This window comes from Leptidea sinapis, chromosome 24 (genome assembly GCF_905404315.1).
Source record: "Leptidea sinapis chromosome 24, ilLepSina1.1, whole genome shotgun sequence".
Classification (NCBI taxonomy): Eukaryota; Metazoa; Arthropoda; class Insecta; order Lepidoptera; family Pieridae; genus Leptidea; species Leptidea sinapis.
The window spans coordinates 11,761,213-11,784,063 of NC_066288.1; the positions used below are offsets into that span (position 1 = coordinate 11,761,213).

Genomic DNA, 22,851 nt, shown 5'->3' on the forward strand with positions numbered 1-22,851 from the left:
TGAATATCATAGTTTTATTGTTGTTTTCTTTTATCTTTATTACAAACATTACAATGTGCACCATAATCGATTTGCGTTTGTTTCCCACTCTTTTGAATATATTGTGACTTGTTGCTATTTTTTATGATAGCAATTCTTGTTCACCATAGTGAAAAGCAAAAACCACAGAGTACTTTTAGTTACGCAATAGCCAATAACGGAGCCGTGGGGCCGGGGGTGGAGACACTTTATTTGAATACTGAATTTGCTTATGTTGGCCAAACTGCATCTTCTACGCGAAATGCACGCACGGAGACGCTCGGTTTTAGAATGTTGTTCGAAAATCAGCAATAAAGTTTGTGAAGTTAATCAAGTGCTTGAAAAGTGTTATTTATTGTGGACTCCTTTAGATTATAATTCATTGTTCATTAGAAATAATAGTGGGTGACGAAAAAAGTTAAGTGCGTCGAAAGTTGAAACATGGTGCCGCTAGGACCTGGGCCAGGGCATCCTACCGCACATCAAACTCACGGCGGGCCTTCTGCCAACTTGTCCGGGCCGAATTCGTTATCACAGAGTACCTCGCAATCTAACAAGTCTTCGGTAGCGGTATGTGTTCTTATTTCGATATTAAAATTATGCCGCCTACGATCTAGTGTCAATCTGGCGGCACATGTTTATATAACTTCAAGTTGAGCACGTGTGAATTCGCGCTAATTTTTATCCTTATTTTCAGAAACCAAATTATACACTAAAATTCACTCTCGCTGGTCACACGAAAGCAGTATCATCGGTAAAGTTCAGTCCAAATGGAGAGTGGCTCGCTAGTTCGTGTGAGTTTACAAGAGCATAGTTATTTATAGAAGCCATGTATACATAATTAGTCAGTTAACTTTTTGTATTACGACATTATATACTTTTGTTTATTTTTTACTAATTTTGTTGACCTAATTTAGAATTGATAAGAAAGTCTTGATATATTTTTTTTCATACTTGTGTATCCATATTTATTATGTATTAAATTCGTGTTGACATCTTCAAATATGCCGAAAAAGTGAATTTATCAAACTTGCAAAGCATGAGGTGATATCAAAGTTGATGTACATTTTATTGCAACATTTGTCCATGACATGTTTGCATACATGTATTTCGTTTTTATGGTGCAATAGTTGTCAATAATAATAGCTTGCCATTGATCCTTTATTTTATCTGAATAAATTAGTTTTCATGTATTAAAAATATTTAACTTGGAAGTAAAAAAAAAGATATAATATATATAATTGAAAAAATGCAAGTAAATTCCTAATAAAATAATGTATCTTTGTAAATACAAAAGTCTTCAGTTTAGGGTCTTTTGTGATTCTTACAGAATATGTGCATGCAGTAAAGTTAAATTCTGCTTCTTCATATCTCTTCAGTCAGTTCAGCACCAAAATATTGTCAAGTTTTTTGTAAATCTCAAGATCAATACTGGTAATCCAAGAATAAGAAAGTAAATTAATATTGAAGAAAAATCAAAGCTACATACTGCTTGCTTATGTTGAATATGAGATCTTTATGGAAATCTTCTTTCTATCAGTATATTTTTAGATATGAACTAAGACTATCAGTAATTAAACATATTTGTTTGTGTATTTCAGCTGCTGATAAACTTATTAAGGTGTGGGGAGCCTATGATGGCAAATTTGAGAAGACTATATCCGGACACAAAATGGGAATTAGTGATGTTGCATGGTCATCAGATAGCAGGCTAATTGTTAGTGCAAGTGATGATAAAACACTGAAGGTAATTAGCCTTAAAATAAACTAATATTAGTTATACTAGCCTATTTCCAGGCTTAAACTTTTGAATGTGCCATAGTGTGTTTGGCAGTTTGCTTGCTTACTCCAACCAACCACCCCAACCCCTCAGAATGTTTGCAGCCTATTGAGACTTCTATAGCATTATACTGCAACTAGGAGCTTGATTTTATGCCCTGAAATGAAGCAATGACTTATTGATGTGGCACACTTCAAGTTTCAATACATTTTGTGCGGCCTAGGGTGGTGGCTTTGGTGCATCTTTTACCAGTGGAGGCCTCCTTTGCACCGGATGCCGGCTAAATTATGGGTACCACAACAGTGCCTATTTCTGCTGTGAAGCAGTAATGTGTAAGCATTACTGTGTTTCGGTCTGAAGGGCGGCATAGCTAGTGAAATTACTGAGCAAATGAGACTTAACATCTTATGTCTCATGGTAACGAGCGCAATTGTAGTGCCACTCAGAGTTTTTGGGTTTTTCAAGAATCTTAAGTGGCACAGTGCATTGTAATGGGCAGGATATATCAATTCCCATCAGTTGAAAGGCCGCTAGACTTTTGCTTCAATTGGATACAAGGCTATTGACTTCTCTGGTGTTGCAAATTTTGGGCAGAGCTCTGACTTCTTACTATTTTGTGACTCATTTGTCATGTAAATAAGATTAATACCAATCCCATTCTGTATTAAAGGGAAAGTCGTACAGAATATTAAAGGATGTTATTCTTCAGGTCATTTCTCATGTATTTGATTCTGTAGTTAGTTGTCCAAAACATTACTGCTATGCAAGATATTCAACATAAAAGATTTTTTTTTAAAAAAAGCACATTTTTTTCCTTTAATTCATTTTTTGTGGAGCTCTTAAGATATGTTGTTTTTATGTCTTTAGTCACAAAACATATTCATGAATAAAAATAAATATATGAATAATTAAACTTATTACTAAACCATTCAAAATGACAGCCCAACCAATAAGTGACCTAAAAAATATTGTTGTTTAATTTTCTATATAACTTTTCCTTTAACACTGTATATCACCTAAATAAAAAAAATATTTAGTAACAGTTAAGTAATAAATATAATGAATATATCGAAAACAACTGCCTCATTATATTCCTTGATTATTGTTGGGTTCAAACCACATATACACTAGACTGAATAATTATCCAATAATGAAAGTTCCATAAATAATACATTGTGTGCTAGCTATTCAGGTTCTCACGGTTTTTGAACTCTTTATCAGCTATAGCATTTTGGGAAGATAAGAGACTCTTAATCCTGATATCAAGATTTACTTACACAATCTTTGTTGATAAGGTGCTACTCAATGCTTGTGCATTTTGAAAGCAATATAATAAATTACATTCCCCAAACAAATTTTTATTAGTTTTATATTTGAAAAAAAAAATGTATTGCTCGGCTAAGTTGAGTTAGTAAGTCTTTTGTGAGGCAATGTATATGCTTTTACAACAAGATCCCAGAAAATGTTCAAAACAAAAGTATTATGTTATTCAAAAGAATTGTTAAAAAATGTTTGTGTGGTAAAGGTTACTATAACATAAATGACTTTCTTAATGATACCACAGATTGGGAATGGAGTGACCACCCAAAGGCTATTAAATAATAAGTTCAATTGTACAATATTACTTTGTAAACATATTTATTCGATGAAAAAAAAGCCCACTGAGTTTGTTGCCCATTCTTCTCAGGTCTGAGGCATTCATTTTGGAATGGGTGGTAGTTTTTGACTTTCAATAAGTGATGTCACATCCTATTTTGAATAAAAATATTTGAATTTGAATATTACTTTTGTATAAAGTGTTATTGGATATGCAATGTGGTAAAAGCCCTTGAATGAAGTTCATCTGTGTCCCTTGTATTTCATCAAACTTTAATTGTGGCATAATGCAAGATCACAAATTAACTATAAAATTTATTAGATTATAAATATGTAATGTTAGTCGGAATTTGTATGAAATTCATTATCTCAAATACATTATTGTTTTTTGACCAATTGCATTTATTTTCAGGTTTGGGAATTAAGTTCTGGGAAATGTTTGAAAACACTAAAGGGCCACAGCAATTATGTATTCTGCTGCAATTTTAATCCTCAAAGTAATCTAATTGTATCTGGTAGCTTCGACGAAAGTGTGAGGATATGGGATGTCAGAACAGGTTTGGTCTTCTATTACATAATGTTCATTGTACAGCTGGTATATTTTTATATTTTAGTAGTCTTGCAATGTATAAAAACAGACAACTTCTGAAACTCATTGTGGTGATCCCTTGTGTCACAAACTCATAAGACATTTTAAAAAAAACTATTAAGTTTTGCAAATTATAAAGTGTATAGTAGTATATTTTGCTATAATTTTGCCATTGTTTGAATAATTAGATGTTTATATACACCTAAAAATTCACCTGGATCCTAATGGGTGATACTATTTACAAAATTTTACTTGAATTAATTGAAGTATAATACTTCTTTATTAATTTACCATTTCTTATTTAATTATTTACAGGAAAATGCTTGAAGACATTGCCAGCACATTCAGATCCGGTATCTGCAGTGCATTTTAATAGAGATGGCAGCCTTATTGTATCATCAAGTTATGATGGCTTATGGTAAGTTTCTTAATAACAATTGTAATGTACGTCACTTATAGCTGAATATAAATTGGATTCTAGGCGTATATTCTATTCTTCCTACTGTGGCTTCTCTGGAAGATACACATTTAGGTAAAACACCATGCTTAGAGTATGTTTTATTAAGTTTTAGTGGTAATTTTTGGTGCTAAGATTGAACAAGATTTAATTTTGTTATTATACCTGGAACATATAATATGTACATGCTGTTAGATTATAAAGGATACATATAGATAAAATTACTTAAATTATTAAATATACGTACTTACTGATATTTACAATATAGTCTGTTTTTATAATTAACATATCCAATAAGCATAAAGCATATCCAATTAACAAAATGAGTGAAAATAATAATGATGGATAAGAGACATTTAGAAAGTTGGGTGAGTAAAATGTAAAGGAGAAATTCCTATGATGTCACTATTATACCCTTATCATATATCACAAGCTATTTTCTAATCTTATGTGATAGATACAAAAATAATCATTATTTGTTACAATTACAGATAGTATATCAATAATATTATCTTAAGTAATTAATGAAAGATGAACATTATCGCAATACTAAAACTTAATATAATAGCTACATGTTTTAAGAATTTTTTTATATATTTTTATTTGTTAAAAAGGTCTAAATTACATAAGAATTTCACTTCACATTCCCATGATCCTGACAAAATAGCCCCTAATCCCTAGCTTCTTCCTCTCCCAAATCAACTAATGTCTATCACCAAGGAATATTGTTTTGTTAAAAATTAAAATATATTAAAATATTGAAAAAATAGAAAATTTTAGTTCTAGTATTTTTCTGGTTTCTGACATAACATTATTACCATTATGTAGAAAATAAAACTGGTCAATCTTGCCACTGATCAGTATTGTAAATTCGTTAACACCAATCTAAAGCTCTAATTTCTCTTCATGGGACATCACTAGAGCTATACATTATTAGAGGTTGCCCACAAGGTGGCGTGCTATCACCACTACTATGGACACTAGCAGTGGATGAACTACTTAGTAACCTGGCAGAACTCAAGATTGATGCACTAGGGTACGCAGATGACTTAGAAATCATAGTCAGGGGCTTCTGCCAAAGCCTACTAAGTTTAATATTGCAGAAGGCCAGAAACACCACCTCAAAGTGGTTCACAGCCAACAAACTATCAGCAGGAAAGACTGCTATTGTGCCGTTCACCAGGAAAAGAACACTCAATAAACTGAAGTGTCCCACTCTGAACGGCTCGACTTTAGAATTCTCAGCTGACACGAAGTATCTAGGAGTCACATTCGACCAGAAACTCACATGGAATTCACACATCAACAAAACAGTAAAAAAGGCCAAAACAGCCTTGGGTGTATGTCAATGTCTGGTAGGGAGACACTGGGGAGTACACCCAAAGCTCCTACTATCGCTTTTCACAGCAGTTGTGAGGCCTACAATCACCTATGCCTCCATTGTGTGGTGGAACAAAGCCAACCAGAAAACAACTGCAGACAGGCTAAGCAGCCTGCAGAGACTTGCGTGTATGTTGATAACTGGAGCCATGACATCCACTCCAGGTGCGGCCATTGAGGCTATGCTTAACCTACTGCCTCTTCCACTGTTAATACAGCAAGAGGCGAAGGCGAGCATGCTGAGGGCAATCGCTCAGAGGGGGTCATGTAACTGGATGTCGCAAACACTTAGGACTCTAGAAGACTCAGTTTTGCAAGACTACATACTAGGCATGACAATCGATCAAATGACTCCACAATTAACAACCGTCAAACACTTGTGGAACTACCTTCTATGTATGACTGGATGAACAACAAAGTCTTGTGGAAGGACGGGAGCCTCTTATGGTTTACCGATGCGTCCAAAATGAAGTTGGCTGTGGAGTCTATGGAGAACGCCCCAGGTTTAAATCCAGCATAAACCTGGGGAGATTTGCCTCCATATTTCATGCTGACGTTTACGCCATTTTAGAATGCGCGGATATCAATATCCAAAAAGGCTACTTCAACCAAAACATATACATTCACTCTGACAGTCAGGCTTCACTGTTGGCTTTAGACGCAGACTTGATTACGTCAAAATTAGTCAAAAACTGCAATGACTGCCTAAACACATTAGGCCTAAAAACAGAGTGATTCTCAGATGGGTCCCAGGTCATGCCGGAATCATAGGCAATGGAAATGGCCGGTGAGCTTGCAAGAGCTGGAGCTAAAGCAGTCCAATACGGTCCTGAACCTACTTGTGGACTGCCTAAGAACGCCATTCGTACACCCTGAGGAACCAATGTCAACTAGAGGCACTTAAACGCTGTAGCAACTCAACAGCTTTAAACCATTCCAAAGCACTGATAAAGGCTTTCAATAACAGAAATGCGAACGAAGCCCTATCATTGAGCAGGAAAAACCTATGCATACTCACCAGGATGCTGACTGGGTACTGTCACTTAAACAAGCACCTCTGTGTGGTTCAAATAAAAAATGAAAGAACTTGCAGATTTTGCCTCGAAACCGATGAAACGCCTCTTCATCTCCTCTGCAATTGCGGCCCACTAATGCATACGCGTAACACCATCCTTGGCGATTATACCCTACACCCAGATGCTGATTGCAATACTCGCGTCAAGAAGATACTGCGGTTCACAAACGCGGCAGGGCTTGACGACGGGCTATAGTATGAGTGGCGAACACAATAGTTCAATGCTGGACGCGGTGTTACTAGGACCCAATTAGGACTAGGAATATAGCCACCCTCTCCAAATAATAATAATAACACTGATCAAATGCAAACTCTAAGCTTGGTGGTCTAGTTTTAACATGACATTGGGCCCTTCCACAGAAGCCGCTATAAGAAGAATAGAATACAATTATGTGTCAATTCAAAGTTTCTGTTACAATTTCATGTTAATGCCGTTCTCAGAGTTCAGGTATTTAGGGTGGCAATGTGGGTGTTGTTAATGTTATTCGTATTGTTTACAGCCGGATCTGGGACACAGCTTCTGGTCAGTGTCTTAAAACCCTAATAGATGATGATAACCCACCTGTCTCTTTTGTGAAGTTCTCACCCAATGGTAAATATATTCTTGCGGCGACACTTGACAACACACTAAAGCTCTGGGACTACAGCAGAGGAAAATGTCTCAAGACTTACACAGGACACAAAAATGAGAAATATTGTATTTTCGCAAACTTCAGTGTAACTGGAGGAAAAGTAAGTTTATATCAATCAAATTTTTCTATTTAAAATTATTAACAGTAAGCTTGACTCAGCATCCTTGTTAAATCTAATTAAATTTATAACACCGCGAATCTCCTCTCATTCTAAGATTACATTTTATGTATCACCTTATAAAAGCAATTATGCAGGAAATACATTTGTGAGGCGCTCTTGTAGTTTTTACAATATACATCTTACTGAAACTGATATATTTTCATTAAATATACAAAAATATAAGCAAATGTTTAAATTTTCGTTTTGTATATTGTAATTTTGTAGTTTTTACTTTTGGTTTAAAATATCTATGTTGTTTTTTGTTTTGCATTATTGTCCATTGAAAACGTAATTAGTATTTAATTTATGGAACTGTTTTGTCTTCTAGTTTATGTTTATTTGTAACTCACTATTGTAAAAGACTGTTTTGTTCCTGAATAAATAAATAAATAAATGAATTGTTCAAGCTAATTAATTTGAACACTCAACAAGATTCTAACACTATGAAATAATATTTTTATTTTTCAATTGTTTCAACTATTTATGTTGTGTATTTGTTGTGTTTATTTCTTTTGTGGTAGTTATCATCAGGTAGTTGGTATCTGTCATGTCATGCCATAAAAAGTCATTGCTTTAATGTTATTTAACACTACTCTTTGTTTACAGTGGATTGTATCAGGATCAGAGGATAATCTTGTTTACATTTGGAATCTGCAATCGAAGGAGATAGTGCAACGGTTGTCGGGTCACACAGACACTGTACTGTGCACAGCATGCCACCCCACAGAGAACATTATCGCCTCGGCAGCGCTAGAGAATGACAAGACAATCAAGCTTTGGAAGAGTGATACTTAATTGGTCAGTTAATTTACATAGGCCTTATCAAACAGTAATACTTTATTAAATCTGACTGCTAGATTCAGTAATAATTTTACATCACTTAAAAAACTAGTATTGTTGGGATAGCGGATTAATATATATATATAATTGTTGCATGCTCAACACACAATATTCACACCACAAAAGTGGTGTTTATATTGTTTATATTAAACTATGTTTTCACACAAATTATTTTTAATACAACTATTTTGTAATTAAACAATGTTATATTATCAAAAGAACTTATATTAAAAATAATTTATATTCCATGCAATATGCTTACACTTATGGGGGTTAAAGTTTGAAATTGTTGTTTTGCACTAAAAACTTCAATCATTTTATTGAATACCTTCATTATCTTTACATTTCTGCCATATCCTGAACTCAATAAACAATAAAGAAAAAGGAGAAACAGTCGTAACACAAATAATATCTCCACGAGTGTCGCATAGTGAGTGAGTGGCGCATATATCTAGTAGACACTTCGCCGAAATTATATTCTTAATCTAATTCTCGTGTGAAATAGTGAAAGTAGGAAGAAAAGAACTATTATATATTGACACACCTTTACACAAATTATCTTGCCCCAAATTAAGCATATAGCCTGTGTTATGGGTTACAAGACAACAATATATTTAATACAATATACTTACTTAAACATACATAAATACATATAAGCATCCATGACTTGGAAACAAACATCAATATTCATCATATAAATGCTTGTACCTACCGGGATTCGAACCCGCATATATGATATTCGATATTATTGAGCACACATATAATTGCAATGTCTGTTTTCTGTTGATTCTAAATGCAAAATATAATTTATACTAAATGCATAGCAGAATAATTTCATTTTTATCTGTAGGTATGTGTGTCTATTTGTTTTAACTATCCTTAAATGTGTTAAACAAGTTGGACTGGCCTTTCACTGGCTGATCGTATTATAAGAAGCTAATTCTACTTTATTTACAAAATGAATTAAGATTTTTCACATGTATAGTGAAAATAATCCAATCATTTTATTGGATTAATCAGATATTTTAACAGGTAAAATATGTTCTAACGGTTATTATGTTTATCTACACCCATGCTTTAAATCCCCTATTTTAAAACAGTTAGTTTATTGCCAACATTAAAACACCCAATGTCCTAATAACCATTACATCATCCAAACAAGCGTTGTAATGAAATTCAGTACAACATTACATCATGGGTTTTCATTACAACACTCGTTTGGATGATGTAATGGTTACCAGGAATGGCCTTTTTAATATAAGCAGTAAGCTAACTGTTTCAGAATCTTTTACAGAGGATTCATATTATGGGTGTAGATAGTCTTGTATGCAACTGTTGATAATTGAATTGGGGTTACATTCGTGTTTTAATACCACTTATTACACAACAGTTGCATAAATAACTATAAAACATTAGTTCCTATTAACGCCCCTAGAGGGTGTTATATTAAATCTTAGTGGACAACATTCTTTACAATTCTTTTAGTTATTCTTAATTATAATATAATATGTAGCAAATTAAAGTAATTTGTAATTCACAGAAATTGTACAGATATTTTCATATATATTGTATCTTGTCATTGCACGGCTAATACAAAAAATGTATTTGTAATCATAGGAAGTGAAGTTGAATTTTAAAGAGGAAAATTAAGCCAAATTTAATTGTTTAATAATACATGTATTATGCTAATTGACACTTATAATATTAAGAGTTGCATATTATACGACTTTGAAGAAGTATGACTTAAATGAAACTAATTGCCAAAGTACTTGAAGTGCGTGGCTCCTAGTAAGTAGAACATCTTCCATACTGGCGCCGACATTGTATCTACGCCCAAATCTTCAGTTGATGCTTTTCTGACTTCCAATTTGTGCGACTCGACTCACGTGAACATGAACACTTCTCTATCTATGTATTAGAAAAATGGAAAACAACAAAAATAATTAAAAAGAATATATATTTTTATATTTGACTTATCTGCATGAAAATAATTTTAAATCGATTAATAGGTAGATAGAATCATTAGGTGGTATGTATTACGAAATGCAAAAGAATTGTTAAAAAACATTTGTGTGGTAAAGGTTATTATAACATAAATGACTTTCATAATGATACTACAGATTAGGAATGGAGTGACCGGCATCAGGCTAATAAATAATAAGTTTTATTGTACGATATTACATTTTAACCATATTTTTTATAAAAATCCCGCTGAGTTTCTTGAACCCTTCCTTTTCCTGAATCATCTCAGGTCTGAGGTATACTTTTTCGAATAGGTGGAAGTTTTTGACTTTCAATAAGTTACATCATATCCTTTGTTGAATAAAAATATTTAAATTTAAATTGAAACATCATCATTTTATTATTAATATTTTATCGTTTAATCACCCAAAAGTGCAAACCCCTTTGTCGGCACGCACGTAGTGGTCGCGCCTTTGCCTATCGCGTACATGTTCTACTTATAGATTTTTACATTAAACAAACAAGTTATTATCGTCGTTAAAGTGCCAAATGTCAGATATGTGTGTATTTTAATTTTTACATATAAAATTTTTAATTTAAAATTATGAACGATGCCCGACTCGAATCCGCGACCTCTCGGGTTCGCTCTTACCAGCTGAGCCAACCGTTCGAATTTGCATGCATCGCAAATTTTGGTATATAATATTCAACTTTCAGGTTGTCGCTCCATCTATACAGGATCTACTTAACAATTGATAACCTGCTCAAAACACAATAATTGCATATTAGGAAATTGACTTCAGATTTCGCTCTTTCAAATCTAAAAGATTTTAATAAATATTTAGTCGAACTTATAATTAATCCCAGTCACGGATATCACTTTAAAATAACATATTGCTTAGATTTAATTTTTGTTACAGATAAGGGGACTTACAGTGTGCATCTGTATTTTGTGGCTTCATATTAAAAGCCAGTAATTGGCTTGTGAATATTGATTTAAGTTTAAAGTCAGATTATGAACTATAATTGCCTTGAAAGAAAGTTTTGTTAATAATTAAGTGACGGCTACCGTGAGGATACAAAGTATATTATAATATGTAATGTTCAAGTCTTATCTTTGTGAAATAATTTAGATATTATGTACTAGTTAAGTATGACTCGTTAAGGATTTGCTTAAGATTTAACTTGTTGTGGTAAAAATTAAATATTAGTGGTTATTGTTGCGTCTTATTTTGAATCCTGGTTACTCATGAAAGCAACAAATGATAATATGGATCATCTGATGTTAAGTGATCACCTGTGCCCACATTCTCCTGCAACACTTGAGGAAGCACAGGTGCATTTATTAACTTTTAATGAAAAAAGTCTTAATTTTAAATTTAAGTAACTCTCTTGGTCCCATATTAAATAATGAACAAATCTGCATCACCCCAAAATGCTGGGAAAGTTATTGAAACAGACCAATCTTGCAGCTTGGGGCATGATGTGTAGTGAATTTGATCTCTTTCACTACAGACTATTGTTAGTCTGTGGCAAATTATTACTATAGTGAAACCAAAACAGAATGATTACTAACAAACTAATAATGAATTTTTAACACATATCCTGGACAAACGAGCGTATGGGTCACCTCGTGCTACGTGATTACCGCCGTCCACATTCTCTTGCAACACCAGAGTAATCACAGGAGCGTTGCCGGCCTCTAGGGAAGGTGTACGAGCTATTTTTAATGGTACCCATGACGTATCGTCTCGGAAACACTGCACAAGGAAGCTCATTCACTAGCACACAGCTAGACAACTACACAAGCTCACAGCTAGGTTGTACGTGGAAGTAAGCTCCTTGAAAACAGCACTGTGGAGGTGTTATCACACATCCAGATGGTGGGGATGATATCCTAATTTAAGGCGTGTCGTGCGCAGGTGGAATTACCATAGTAGTAGTTTACGGAAAAACTTACCGATCGTGAGGGCCTACTCTTAAAATCGATATTCGATAAATCGTGGCAGTAGTGTCGAATCCTACTCTTAGTTACATCGTAATCAATGTCGAAACGATGATTGAACGAACGAAACATTATTCGATATTATCGGTCCTAACCCTACTCTTAGTTGAAAATGTCAGAGACGAATATTCGAATTTTACAAATAATTAAACGTCACTTTTACGATAATCTCAACGACACCTAGGCTGTCGATGCTATTATCGTTCCAAGTTGTATAGATATATTTGCCATACAATATACATACTTAATAAATATTATTGAAATAATTATATGTAATTTACTATTCAACAGGATTTTTTTACTACTAAGTCATAATGCAAATGGCCGCCTGAGAAATAGGAAGTCGACGAGAAGGGTTGAGTTACTTACTTTTTTTTACATTTTATTATCCGCAAGTTTTGTATTATTTATTCAATTTTAAATGGTCATACTATATTCATTACATATTTTTTTAACATTTACATTATGTGTTAATGATACCAAATTGGTGGTGCAGAGTCTGGCATGGTCCTTAGCGCCTAAACTATGTTTTGACTTTTGACACTTAACAGCGACATAGCTCAGATAATGTTTAGGTTTGAACATATTTCATTCACACTAACATCGTAAAAAAATCAAAATATCAGTCTATGGTAACGATAAATGATAAGGAGTTCGAACATTTGTTAGAGTAGGATAGTTGCGATATATTAGGAGTATTATCGTATCGTTCCGAATGTATCTTTGTCGATTTTGCGAGTAGACCTCCTGTATATAATTAAACATCTCAGTTATTTATATTTAAAATTGTTAATTACAATTACGTTACGATATTTTAATTAAATACAATTACAATATAATTATTACTATCGTTTCAATTTTCAATATTTTATATACAGTAAAAGCTTAATCACGCTTCCTTCATTCGCGGATTAAAAAATCGTGACCCAAGTCCTATTTTCGCGGCTAAAGATTTCTTTATTCGCGGATGTAATCGGTACATAGTACATGCATATTAATAAAAAGAATTCCAACATAGCCGAAATTGCGAATGGAATAGGACGAGATAGATGGGTACGAACAGATAGAATCAAGTGACATTCAGGAGTTGCTTGAATCGCAAGATGAAGATTTGACTGAAATCGACTTGGTAACGTTAATTTTATTTTTTTATGGAATAGGAGGACAAACGTGCGTAACCTGGTGTTAAGTGATCACCGCCGACCACATTCTCTTGCAACACCAGAGGAATCACAAGAGCGTTGCCGGCCTTTAAGGAAGGTGTACGCGCTTTTTTAAAACGTTAAATTCACAGCCCATTAAGGAAGACGCTTCAAAAATCACTGGAAATGTGACATTTAATTCTGAAAAATCTTAGTGAAGGGCTGAAGGCTTAAAAATGGCAAATGAGCTTTGGGATTTCTTTATGAAAATTGATCCGTATATGGAACGAAGTCTTATTTTAAAGAGGCAAATTGCTAATGCCAGTACTGAATATCAGTTTGAAACGAAAGACCTTTTAAAAACTGCCAAGCAAGAAAAAATTACAAAATTCTTTAAACCGTAGCCTAAGATAGTAATTAATAAGCATGGTCAAAAGCTTCAATTAAATGGTTTTTTTTTGTTTGTTTTTTATTTGGTCACATAGGAACGTATCCCCCTATAATCCCATATAAATTACCATTCCGTATTCAGTATTCACATTTCACGGTTTCTGTATTCGCGGCATATTTACGGAACATATACCCCGCGAATAAAGAGCTTTTACTGTACATTATATCATAAATATTGTAAGTAATAGATGAGATATGAAAGTTAAAATTTATAAATATTGTATGTATAATAGAAATGGTATGCAAAAAATATACCACTCTTCAAAAATATATTCGTATCGAAATCTGAAGAATTCATAATTAAGTAATGAACTACAAGAAATAATACAATTATAGAACTGGTGTAAATATAATCAGCGCGATGAAAGTTACTGGTAGCGCCATCTATCTTGATCAGGTAAACTTATAGCTTGACTGGCACGTACCTACTACCTACCTATATTATATTTTTTGAATACTTCTTTAAGCGTCACTTGAGGGTAACTCGGATTGCTAAGCATAGGCCAAACAATGAAAAATATACACTCCAGTTCAGTAGTAGAGTTGAGACGTACTAGGCAAAATGCAATACTAGGTATGACGGTGACTGTGACTCAAAAGTAACAGCGACAAATACCTGTTACAAAATACTAGCTGTTATTTTAATACTATCTGTGATAATATACTAGCTACTGTAGTGAGGCGTATATTTTTCGTTGTTTGGTGTTACTTGTTAGCGCCATCTATACGTATTACATAGTACTTTCTCTTGTGGCAACTTCGAATTTCAAAAGTTCTGTTTAGGTAAAGCTGTACAGACCTATTAATTATTTTTATAGTTTTGATGTAATAAAAATAATCATTATAATTTCGTATACATTATGTTACAATACTACCTATGCTTAAACAGTGGTCCTTACCTAGTACACAATAAAAATGTGCCCTTATCATACGAATAATTAAACAATAAAGAATAACAACAAATAGAAATAAAAATATTTTATTCAGTAGGTACTATCCAATTATTAATATAGGTTTTTTCTTTGAAGAGGTGAGCCGTATTTTGATGCTCGTAGGCACAATATAACTGTGAATAAATACGATTACGAAAAATTATATCAGAGACTGGGTCTTCCATTTGAAATTTACTTCTTTAATAATATTTTAATTAGGCACCTACCTATCTAATCTTAACAATAGTATGTTATTAAATGTATGAAAGTCATGTATCTATTATTTACAAATGTGTCTAAAAGAAAATTATTCAGTAAACAATAAAAGTAAACAGGGGTATTCTTATCCCATATATTTTAAAAGAATAGTTGAACCATATCTATTTTATTACCTATTGAATTAAAAATAATATAACAGACCTACAAATCACACAATTATAGCTGTATCAAAATACTGATAAAAAATACCTACTAAATACTCCTAATTATTTGTTCAATAACAGGTATTACTCAAATATCAGTTGCTACTAAAATACTAGCTGTTATTAAATACTTGTTCAGTAACAGTTGTTACTAAAATACTAGTTGTTAACAAATACTTGTTCAGTAACAGGTGCTACTAAAATAACAGTCGTTACTAAATACTAGGTGTTATAAAATACTAGTTGTTACAAAATACTAGTTGTTACAAAATACTCCTAATACTTGTCACTGTTATTTTTGATATCCTGTCACAGTGACAACAGGTGATATTTTAATACCTGTTACAAATACCTGTGACGATAAATACGTCTCACCCCTATTCAGTAGCTAGTATATTATCACAGGTAGTATTAAAGTAACAACTAGTATTAATCTGTAACAGGAATTTGTCTCTATTGCTTTTGTGTCACAGTCACCATCATACCTATACCTAGTATTGCATTTTGCCTAGTAGTAGTACGTTTCAACTCTACATGATGGCATAATATTATTCCATAGCCCTAACCCATAGCTGATTGATAGTACTATTTCATTATACGTACCTAATACTTCACTGAGCACTGTTATTATTTAATGCTTAAAACACACTAAACATATAATTAGTAATTAATTTATAAATAACATTTTAATATTTATTAGGTGTGAGACGTGTTTATCGTCATATGTTTAAGTAACAAGTATTAAAATATGACCGGTTGTCACTGTGACAAGATATCAAAAATAACAGTGACATGTATTAGGTAGGAGTATTTTCTAACTTGATAACAACTAGTATTTTAGTAACAACAGATATTTGCGTAACTGCTATTACTGGACAAAATATGATTAGGAGTATTTAGTAGGTAACAATTATTAGGTAGGTTTACCTATTTACCTATTTGTCACAGCTATAATTATGTGGTTTGTATGTCTGTTATATTATTTTGATTCGATGATAAAATAGTTATGGCTCAGCTCTTCTTTTAAATGTGGGATGATAAAAATGATGTTTAATTATATTGACTAATGCTTATTTTTGTATCTGATATTTTCGTCAATATTAAATACATAACTTTCATGCATTTATATAACATAGGTAGTATTGGTTAGTTGTAAATGAAGGTAAGCTATACATATTAACCCTTTGCCGTATGGATTTTTTGATTTTGTTCAAATTAATTAAGGTGATTCTAAAGCTTGATAGGTACTCCGGAAAAATATAATTTTAATTTTAGGATTATTGCAATTTGAAATATTCAACTCCAAAGTCAAAGTCTCAAATATGATACATCAGGCAGTTAGGTACACACACCATATATGATACTAAATGCAGTAAGGGTGTGTGTCTTTAGTTATATATCTATTTATATTTAATCCTGATGAAATAAAGCAAATTAAAATACAATGAAAGTGTTTAATTCAATTTTATTCTAAATCAAAGGTTTTAAAACAATTTCGTTCTTTTTATAATGTCATTCGTAGTTTGTTTCATCGTCCAGTAATAAGCTTTCATTGAGATATACCGTCTCTTGAGTGACAGAAAATATTTCATCATCACTATCATACTCTGAATCATCAGAGTCTGTTGCTTCAATAACAATGGGACGGCCGGGCTGGGGTGGTAAATAATATTCATCTTCATCCATTAGCTCCTCATCATCACTATCAACTGGAATGGAACGCCCAGTAACGCGTCGACATTGTCGAGTTGCTAAAAAAAATTACATATAAATAATATTAGAAATATTATAATCATCAGTAATAAGTATCAACATAAAAAAAAATTAGAGTAAGTACTCTTATTGCATGTAGTATTACATTAAAAAATCACCCTGCCTCCATAAAGTATCATATTTGAAAAGAGGAAATTACCCTAACTGCATGCAGGTTCATATCAGATACAAACTTTGGGATATGCAATTATAAAGAAGTAATTGATAAAACTTACGCCTTTTTCCGTAGAACTTAGCAGGATCCATCCTTTTTTCACGCAAAACAAAGAAATAATTGGATGCGGAGGAAAATCTTGTGATAATCAACGTTTCAAATCTCCAATAAACACTAGTTATGGCAGAAATGACAGCTTCAGCAACGACAAACGACAGCCAAGTAAAAACGTTTTTTTTTTTTTTTTTGTGTTTGGGTATTAGTCAAGTGTTCAATTCTGCCTTATGCACGTCCTATAGACCGATCAATATTTTTTAATCTGTATAAAACCTTAGTGTATCATATATGATATGATATGCGGTAAAGGGTTAAAGTACATTTCAATTAAAACCATTTTTATTTCCAGTAAGCATCTAATTTTTTATTTTTATTTCTGATATTCGTATTTAGTCATAGCTATTTTGTGCCTACGACCAGCATAATACATAATTCATAAGAAAAACCTATATTGATAATTTTATAGTATCTACCACTTTAATAATTTAAGGTAGTTACTTACTGAATAATATATTTTTTATGACATTTATTTCTACCTACTTTATTCTTATATTATTGTTGGAATCACTGGTTAAGCAGCTACTCAACATAAGAAAAGTTTTTAACAAAAAAACAACCGACTTCAAAAACACTATTCCAAAAAAATAGATATAATGTGCACTAAGAAGTATAAAAATAATTGCGTATTTTTATACAACCTAGTTAATTCATTTATCTAATTCTAGTTACGATTATTGTTATTTTTGGAATCCGTGTCCTTCCGCCGCGACCCGCTCTCGCCTCTCGCCTCCTCATGACTCAAGCATCATCTCACCTATAACTCAAATTCAAATTCAAATATTTTTATTCAAAATATTAATTTATTTAAAATCACTTATTGAACGTCAAAAACTACCACCCATTCGAAAGAGACTGCCTCAGACCTGAGAAGAATGGGCGCAAGAAACTCAGCGGGCTTTCTTTTTTTTTATATAAAATATGGATTACAATGTGATATCGTACAATAAACATTTATAATTAAAGAGCCTGAGGGTGTTCGCTTTATTCCCAGTCCGTGGTGTCATTAAGAAAATCGTTTATGCTATAATAACCTTTCGCACACAAACGTTATTTAACAATTCTTTTAAATTTCGTAACACATTTGTTTTATACATTTTCTGGGATCATATTGTAGAAGCATATACATCGCCCGACAAAAGACTTACTAACTCGACCCAACAAGTTATTTTGAAAGTTAAAGTGAAGAGTTTGAAATACACTAACTAACAACACAGCACGAGACGAGCCAGCTACTTGATACTACCTAAGACAAGAACAAATTACGGCAAGCGTATGTTTATTTACGAGGGCGCACAACTTTTTAATAGTCTACCTTCATCTCTCAAAAAGATTAGGTCACTAAAAACATTTAAACGTGAGCTATCAGACTATATTGTTTCAAAGTTTTTATAAAACACATGTCTGAAATTGTTTGTTATGTGACAGTGCCCTGTAAAAGTGTGTAATCTTAAATTTTGTGAAGAAGAATAAGTACTATAATGTGTAATATGTATGTACTGAACATCTAAAGAACGGCGGATAAATTATTACATCATATTTTTATGTTCTCATGTAAGTGACAATATTATGTTTTTAATGAGAAATAAATATCTTTAAACGTAACAATTTGTGTAAATATGTGTAGATATACAAAAATTTTCAATGCAGCAATGAACGTAAGTGCTTTGCAATTTGATTACAGACAGTTAGAAATTCTGCCCCAGATCACACCCGTACTGTTAGATTGATTGATCATCATATTCGACTACAACAATTACTTATGATTTCAGAATATTTATTATCTCAAAAAGAATACAAATTCACTTACTGAGATACTTAAACTAACATGATACATATATTGAGCGGCAAATCGTTATATACTATACACAATTTAAGATGTTATATTTAAAGTTACAATAATTACACAGAGTTACAATAAATACTAATTAGGTAGATACATTAATAACGAAATAGGTGGGTAAAGTATAAAATAAATGTTTACAGTAATGAATAAAATACCTACACTATTTTATTATTTATTATAATGACAGCTATGAGGGTATTTGTTTATTAAGGTCTCGTTCATGGTCATAGCCGGAAGCGGTCTAATAAAATAAGTTATGAGAAATCCTTCAAAATGTGGTGTTTTAACGTTTTTTTAAAAACATTTAATGACGGTTTTATTAAGCAAATATTGAGGGCTTGTCTTGTTAGAATTTTTTGAATGTTTATTCTTTTTGTGAATGTAATTTGTGTATGTAAATCCTTAGTTAAAATTTTTCTTATGAGAATACATGTGTTATATTTATATATTTGATTTAAATTCATTAATTTTGTTTCCCGATATATTTGAACAGTAGGAGTTAGGTAGTTGTATCGAAACAAAGTTTTAATAATTTTATTTTGACTTATTTGTAAGCTTTTTAAGTTAGTTTTTTCCGCCGTTCCCCAAATTTCCACTAAATATTCTATATGTGGCTTTATCATGGAATTATATATTAAATACCGCACCTTTTTTGGGAGGCATCGGGCCATTCCACGAAATGCTCCTGTTAGGGATGTAAGTTTGCTCCGCACACTTTCTATATGCGGTTTCCACTTTAATTGAGGATCAAGAATTAATCCCAAGTATTTCTCTTTGTTAACATTGTTAATAACTTGACTGTTTATAGTCAATGGGTTGTAATGACCAATTTCTTTATTTTTTGCAGCGAATATAATATAATTTGTTTTGCTTGTATTTATGGTTAGTAAATTTGTTTGCAACCATTCATGTAGAAGATCAAGGTCATGTTGTGCTTTTTTTACTATGGTATTTATTGATTGACCCGTGTAGAATAAACTTGTGTCATCAGCGTATAATGTTATATCTCCTTGTAAACCGATTTCATGAATATCATTTATGTAAATTAAAAATAATAACGGTCCAATAATTGAACCTTGTGGAACGCCATAAGTTACTAATTGTGGACTGCTCTGGGTATCTCCTAATTTCGTTATTTGGTATCGATTTGAGAGGTATGACTGAAAGATTTCATAGGCCGATCCAGTTATTCCTATGGATTTTAATTTAGTTAAAAGTTTTTCATGGCTAACAGTGTCAAACGCCTTTTTTAAATCGATGAATATACCAAGAATTATATGTTTCTGATCTACGCTGAGTTTTAATGATGTAATTAAATCCATTGCCGCAGTAAGAGTATTTGATTTAGGCCGGAAACCATATTGTTTTTTAAATAAGAAATTTTTAGATGAAAGGTACTCGTTTAAACGATTATGTAAAATTCTTTCAAATATTTTTGATAATATAGGTAGTACTGATATTGGTCTGTAGTTGTTCGGATTGGTTTTACTTCCTGCCTTATGTAATGGACTCACTTTGGCTATTTTTAAAGAATCGGGGAAATGGCCGTCAGTAAAGCACTTATTTATACAATGAGTGAGACTTTCTACTATTAAAGATTTAACGCATTTTATGGTTTTAGTTGTAATTTTGTCTATACCAGAACTTGTGTTTGAGTCCAAATTATTTATTATTTTTTCTACCTCGTTTACAGTGGCAAGTTTCAGTTTATGTAGGGCTGAGTCATTTTGTAAAGTATTATCAGCCGTTAAAATCTTTTGAGTAGTATGATATTTTTGAGGAATTTGGCCAGCTAGTTCAGCTCCAATATTAGAAAAAAATATATTAAAATATTCGCAAATATCTTTACTTTCTGTAATTTGGCCTGAAGGAGTATCTAGTTTTGCAGGTGTTATTAGTTTTTTTTTTATTTTATTATGTGCTAAATTATTTATAAGTTGCCACATTTTTAATGGATTTTTCTCACACTTATTGAAAGCGTCATAGTAGTACTGATTTTTCGTAGTTTGTATAGCAACATGTACCGAGCTCCTTTCCTGCAAGAAATTTTGTTTTAGTTCTTTGTCTTCAGGAGAACGCTTTAATTGATGCCAGAGAATATTTCTTTTGTTTATAGAAGCAATCAAATCCTTGTTAATCCAATCTTTCTGGGGTTGATTTTGAACTTTAATTTTCGTTGCCTTGTTTTGTGATATTGCTTTTAATAGAGTAGACTCTAATAAGTTAAAGTCTTTATACAGATTAGTCTCAGTCATGTCTTTTAATGTGAAAAATAATTGTTTATAATTAACGGCTTCATACTGTACTCGTTTATTTGCTTCAGGTTTGACTCTCTTTACTTCTAGATAAATTTGTTTGTGATCTGAAAAAGAACTTTCGATGAGAGCCATATGGAAAGTGTTATTTTTTAAGCTGGTACACACATGATCTAATAACGTTGCAGTGGTTTCTGTTTTGCGTGTGCAGTGATCTTTGTCAATTTTATTCAATACTCTCATACCATTTTCCTTTAGTACTATCTTATATTCTTTGATGGAGTTTTCTTTACTGAGTAGATTTAGATTTAGGTCTCCAAAAACTAATGCTCTTCTTCTTCGCGAAAGTTGGTTACTATACGTCTCCAAAAACTTTTTCACATTTGAGGAAGGTTGTTTATATATGACCCCAATGTCTAGAGAGAGATTTTTCAAATGAATCCATAGAAAGTGGTTGAAGTCTTCACATTCATCATCTAGAAATTCCTGTTTTAAATTTTTGTGCACGTATATTGACACACCACCTCCTACACTTGTAGTTCTATGGTTATAGTAATGATTGTAACCTGGTAAGTTAAGTCTCTGAGCGTCTAGTTCATTTTTAATCCATGTCTCAGTTATAATGACAACATTCAATGTTGCTTTAAAACTTTCTATGATACATCTAAGTTCATCGTGTTGACCAGGCTTTACTAAGCTTCGAGCGTTTGCGTATAGAAATTTTAATGTTTTGTTTGTGATTGTGACGTCGGCATAATTATTAGTTATTTCGTATGTATTGATATCTAGATCTGTTGATTCTTGGTCTTTATTTAGTTTTTTGATGCTTGTTTAATAATTTTTGGATTTCCTTTGATATATTTAATAGTTAGGTGCTCTTCACCATTCTCCTGTCGTATTTTGAGTTTATTTTTAAGTTCTGTTAAGTATTTTATCTGTTGCGGAGTTTGATCGGAATAGATTCGGACTCCTTCTAAGTTGATAGAGTTTTTGTTACGTAGTATTAATTTAGCCGTTTCTTCTGATGTAAAACATACTTTTAACGGTCGTCCTTTTTTATTATTATATTTTCCAAGACGTAGGATTTTCTTGACATTTGGTAAATAATCAGGGCAAATACATTTTAAGATTTCGTCTACCTTAGAACTATCGACCTCTTGTCTTGCTTCCCGGCTTTCCAGGTGCTGTTCGGGGATACCAAATATTACTACATTTTTACTTCGCTCTACACGTTCTTGAATTTCCGTTATTACATCGTTATAAGAACTT

At 32.3% G+C, this 22,851-nt stretch overlaps 1 protein-coding gene and 2 long non-coding RNA genes across 3 annotated transcripts; 1 reads left to right on the top strand and 2 right to left on the bottom strand.

Moving 5' to 3' along the window:
- The first annotated feature begins 251 nt into the window (after nt 1–251).
- On the top strand, nt 252–11,706 carry LOC126971849 (WD repeat-containing protein 5). The gene is made up of 8 exons (XM_050818354.1): nt 252–588; nt 716–812; nt 1,620–1,765; nt 3,807–3,951; nt 4,299–4,401; nt 7,396–7,627; nt 8,294–8,485; nt 11,410–11,706. Exons 1-7 carry the CDS (start codon nt 460–462, stop codon nt 8,480–8,482), a joined length of 1,041 nt encoding a protein of 346 aa, XP_050674311.1. The 5' UTR covers nt 252–459; the 3' UTR covers nt 8,483–8,485; nt 11,410–11,706.
- LOC126971881 (uncharacterized) lies at nt 10,184–16,172 on the bottom strand. The gene is made up of 2 exons (XR_007731008.1): nt 16,044–16,172; nt 10,184–10,435 (listed from the first exon to the last, which is right to left on the bottom strand). It is a non-coding gene; the product is annotated as an uncharacterized LOC126971881 (long non-coding RNA).
- Nucleotides 16,173–16,880: 708 nt separating this feature from the next.
- LOC126971876 (uncharacterized) lies at nt 16,881–17,576 on the bottom strand. Its single transcript, XR_007731002.1, has 2 exons — nt 17,429–17,576; nt 16,881–17,191 (listed from the first exon to the last, which is right to left on the bottom strand). It is a non-coding gene; the product is annotated as an uncharacterized LOC126971876 (long non-coding RNA).
- Between the last annotated feature and the right edge of the window lie 5,275 nt (nt 17,577–22,851).